At 38.4% G+C, this 5,066-nt stretch overlaps 1 protein-coding gene across 2 annotated transcripts in view; it reads right to left on the bottom strand.

Annotated features, from left to right (window-relative positions):
- Positions 1-2,397: 2,397 nt before the first annotated feature.
- The window catches only part of LOC147033077 (beta-1 adrenergic receptor-like), a 26,318-nt gene continuing 23,649 nt past the window's right edge, over positions 2,398-5,066 (bottom strand). For both annotated transcript variants that reach the window (XR_015052255.1, XM_085859031.1), the window contains one exon: positions 2,398-4,143. Coding sequence is in view for 1 of the 2 variants with exons in the window: in XM_085859031.1 (XP_085715157.1) it covers positions 3,826-4,143 (318 nt within the window). In the remaining variant the exon portion in view is untranslated. The remainder of the gene's footprint in view (positions 4,144-5,066) is intronic.

Below are 5,066 nucleotides of genomic sequence, written 5' to 3'. Positions count from 1 at the left end.
ATATATATATATACATATCAACATATGCATATATATTTACATATGTATGTGTATATATATATATATATGTATATATATATATATATATATATATATATATATATATATATATATATATATATATATATATATATATATATATATATATATATATATATATACACACACATATAGAAACACACACACACACACACACACACACACACACACACACACACACCAGCTTGGGTTATTGCAAAGATATTCATGATTCATAGCTAAATTATGGTAAGTGTAGCATGGACCATGTGTTTGGAGTCGTTGAAATTGCCGTGTCACAGGGATTTGTTGGGCTAAACTATGACTGTTATTTGTTTGCAGAATCAAGGCTTGTGGAAAAGCTGGAACACTGAATGGAGCAGGACACAACAGCACAAAATAAACAGCAGTGAGAGGGGCGTGGACACCAACTGTGGAGATGAAGGACAAAAGAGAGAGATAGAGAGAGATAGAGATAGAGATAGAGAGAGAGAGAGAGAGAGAGAGAGAGAGAGAGAGAGAGAGAGAGAGAGAGAGAGAGAGAGAGAGAGAGAGAGAGAGAGAGAGAGTGAGAGAGATATAGAGAGAGAGAGAGAGAGAGAGAGAGAGAGAGAGAGAGAGAGAGAGAGAGAGAGAGAGAGAGAGAGAGAGAGAGAGAGAGAGAGAGAGAGAGAGAGAGAGAGAGAGAGAGAGAGATTTGGACAAACACTGGTGTGGGAGGAATGGGGTGGAATGGATGGATGGAGAAGGAAAGTCCTTCCCTGGCACCCTCCTCTCCCTCCCCTCTCTGTACATCCCCTCTCTCCCCCTCCAGTCTCCCTCGCCTCTTCCCCAATCCCCTCTTCCCCTCTCTCCACTTCCCCCCTCCTCACCCCATATTTTCACCCTCCCCTCTCTCTATATATGTCCATGCTCTTTACTTTTTATATGTTGAGTGTCAAGCAAGGATGCAACACACATGCCATTAAAGTATTTCATATAACTCATTATCGGTCAGGGTTTGAAAAGCTAAACTCCTCGATTATTTATGAATAATGTCATCGAGTCCACCAATTATTAAATTTAAGCTTATTTTCGAGCTCTTTGAAGTGTATCATGAAATCATATTTTTCAGTCACATTGGTAAATGGAGGGAGGTTTTAAAAAATTAAAAAACTGTTTCAATATCGGCTCAAGCCAAGTGTTGGCTGAATGGTCAAGGTAGCGAGCTGAAGATCTTAGGGTGTTGAGTTTGAGCTTTTGTCAGCCGTTGAATTAACATCACGTGGGGTCGACTCAACCTGTCATCATTCTGAGGTCAGCGAAATGAGTAGCTGTGTCCTGTAATAGAGGGCACTGCATCAGTGGCACAGCCGTGCCCACAGAAAAATGATGCAACCAGCAGCCATAGGCGACAGGCCACTATTATTAACAATGCCGACATGGTTTGTTCAACTTGGTAAAAGCCTCACACTCTGTCACAAAGCGTCTGTGCCACCAAAGCAACTTCCTGAGCAGGGGTTATTCTGGTGCTGGGTATTTCGGCATTGTCTTCCCAGCAGTAGTTCGGGCAGGAATTTGGCCATGTTGCTGACAATCGCTCACCTACTCTTCGCGAAGGATATTTAACAACCACCAACTGATGTCGGTAGATGGGACACCAAGTTTAACATCCATTGGAGGGATGGCACACACATTGATGAATCACCCTGCCTGTGAAACACCTGGATGACACTTTCTGGCTTGGTCGGGATTCAAACTCAGGCTACAGGCTTAGAGATGAGTACGGTTACCTCGAGGCCATACTGTCATCCCAGGTCCTATATTATGCAATGTTAATAAACAAACTGTGATTCCATGTTGTATTTATATACAAACTGTATCTCATTCGATATTATGCATTTATCCTGGTTGATTGTTGAGCATTTCCTGCATGTGGAGCTTTTCAAAAGCAGTGCGTGAAGCGGCTGCGAGAAACGTGAGACAGCCTAACTGTGAACGCATGGACAGACATCACCTTCACATTATGTAATGCATTTCTTCTGCCTCCCATATGTTCCACCACCAAATTCAACTTTTCATTGGCTGACCTTGAAAAACGGTAAGTTATACAATCCAGAAGTACTTTATATCAACTTAAACTGAACACAGTTCGATAGAAACCTTTTGGCCAATCATGGGATCAAGTATCTCAGCACGGAAGCATATCATGTTGTGAGCTCCTGATGCATATTTTGTCTTTGTTAAGTGGCTCTTACGAAAACAAGATAATATATGTGCAGTAAAAATAAACGTTTTTCAATTTCATAATTTATTTAATATACATAATGGTAACTGCTATTGAATTGACTTTCACAGAAAATTGAATTATTATTCACCAATATTGCACACTTTTAACTTCCCACAAATGTTTAATGGTAAATAGCACCAAAAGAGTGAAAATAACCCAAACGTTTGCACAGTACTGTATATTTACATCTGTATATGTAAAGTAATTGACTTTCTTGCTGCTGAAGATGTGCAACAAATAGAGAATTTATATATAATTATAAAATTAGGTCCTTTATTTTGCGACATATTTACGATTACAGTATATGAGGAATTCCTTTAAAATATAATAATTCAAAGCACATGTAAATCACATCAAAACATGTGGTACTCATTTAACAATGGAAAACTTACACAACTTTTATAACAACACAATCATTCACAGATCAATTTCCTCTAAGTTATGCATGAGGTAATTAAATGACAACTTTGCTTCAACTATGATTGTGTGTTAAGATAAATAAACACAGTTTCAATGATATACTTTCCCAGATAGGGTCGATTTTTAAGCCCATACATGTTTGTGTCAATTTCACACATAATGCTGATTAAAAATAAACTAATCAGGTGGAAATAGAATATGGTAAATTTTAAGGAAACAGAAGGAATATCCAATGGATGACTTTGTAATTTGTCCGTCTTCGTCGAGTTTCTCCATCCACCTTACTGTTGGCATTTTCCCCTTCTCCTCCTGCTGTTATTTTTTTAAATGTTTCTGCCTGATCCAATCTGAGTTCGAGCTATTCCAAGAGCCTTGACTATGTCCACAAAAAAGGCTCAGATCTGAGTGTCAAGTATTCTTCAAATGTTACTGAGCCCTTTTATTTTCAGAACCATCCTCCTCAAGTGGATTTTCTCAAAATATAATAACTCTTAAATGACATGGGGGAACCCCATTTGAGTTGTGATAAGTATTTGCCATTCCTCAATGAATAATGAGAAAAGTAATCATAAAGTGGAAGATGACACCATGCTTGGGCATCAATTTGACAGAGCATCAAAAAACTCCTCAAGAGGGATGAGAACCATGCACTAGATTTGGAAAAGATGTTCTAACCTACAAAATTGTGAGGAAAGAGCAAGGAAGTTATTCAGATGTCAAACAACCATCAGAGAAGTTTGTTGAGCCTTGAATTTCATGGAGTACTTCTGAAGAGCAGCTTCAACAGAAGCCTTTGATCAGTGTAGTGAATGAACTGCCCCAATTTACATTGTATGGCATGGTGTAGAGGACAGCTATCCCAAGGTCAGGAAATTACTGTGGGATAGCTGTCCTATACACCATTCCTTTCCTTTGATGGTTTTGCCCACGTGTGGCTTTACTGCTCCACAGTCACTTTGTGGCATTTTTACTCTCTGTCAACTCACTCTTCCATGAGCCTAGATCTTGAGTGTAAATTAACAAAGCTACAACACTTTTTTGTCAATAATATCGTATTAGGTGTCTCTTGGGAGGAGATTGCAGGTTGAAGTTGACTGAATACGACATTCAACTGTACTTTAAAGCTTTGAAACATGTACTATGTGACAGGAAAGCAGCTGTTTGTAAGCGTTCATGAATTCAGGATTTTTCGAATAAAGTATTGGATTACACACTGAGTTAATATATCCTATCCATATGACACTATAATATAGAGCATCTGTCGTACAAGATGTACAAAATGCTTGCATAGGTAAAATGAAACAAAACGGCAACCAACAAAGTATGAAGATTCCCATGATGATGCTCAAGGTTTTCAAAGCACGATGATCATTGACAGACATCATCTGCTTTGTTGCATCCCCAACACATCGACCACTCTGGGAAATTTTCTTTGCCTGTTGAGATGAGATCATTAAAATGTTTTTCAAATGAAAAACATCATTTTTCAAACGCATTTCAAATTCAAAAATTCAATTCAAGTTCAAATGAAGCTTCACCTTATTTTGTCCACTAATATTATGCCCTTCCATATATTTGTTTAATGCACAAATTTTAGAGTGCAACTTTATGGCAAGAGATGTACAATAGTTTTGTGCACGTCTATGCACGTGGCAGGGTCTCCACTTATAAGCAAGATTGTGCAATACTGTGCAACATTAGATAAACTTCGCAACCATGTTCATGTAATCCCCGAAATAATGCAAAACTGAGGAGTCATTCTGTGACTGAATAATCTCCTAAATAGCATCTTCAGAACATTTATCATCATGTAAATTGCAGTCCTTGTTAACTTCATGATGTGACCACAATGACATGGATTAACAACCATAAATAATATCTGAGATGGCATTGGCCGAAGTATAATCATCCAGACACGTTTGTTGTTTACAATGTTGCACAAGATAAGCATTATTTTTGTGGTGTGGAGAGCATCATTGTGAGTGAATACATATGGTGCCATACATTGATAATTCAACCACAAATTAGGTCCACTGATTTCTTAATTACTGAGGCGTCATGGAACAATTTCTCATTTGGCCAGCATGTGGGCAATATCTTATCGACTCTGCTATAGACAACATAGGATCTTTAATAGCCACAAAAAATTAATTCTGGCAGACGGGTATCCAGCTTAATGCCATTTTGAGGTCTGTGCTTCACTCACTGATGAAATTCCATGCCTGTAAAGTACCAATCTGATCACGATTGATAGTGAGGACAAGAATGGAACCGAGCCCAGACAGCTCAAAGCCAAGTACACTGTATATGCATTTGTATCACCAGCATTTTCAATTGTTAGCACTCAAACATATGAGCA

The sequence above is a fragment of the Eptatretus burgeri genome, chromosome 2 (genome assembly GCF_056783735.1).
Source record: "Eptatretus burgeri isolate ZD-2024b chromosome 2, Ebu_testis_v1, whole genome shotgun sequence".
Taxonomy (NCBI): Eukaryota; Metazoa; Chordata; class Myxini; order Myxiniformes; family Myxinidae; genus Eptatretus; species Eptatretus burgeri.
This window is presented reverse-complemented; position numbering and strand designations above follow the sequence as displayed.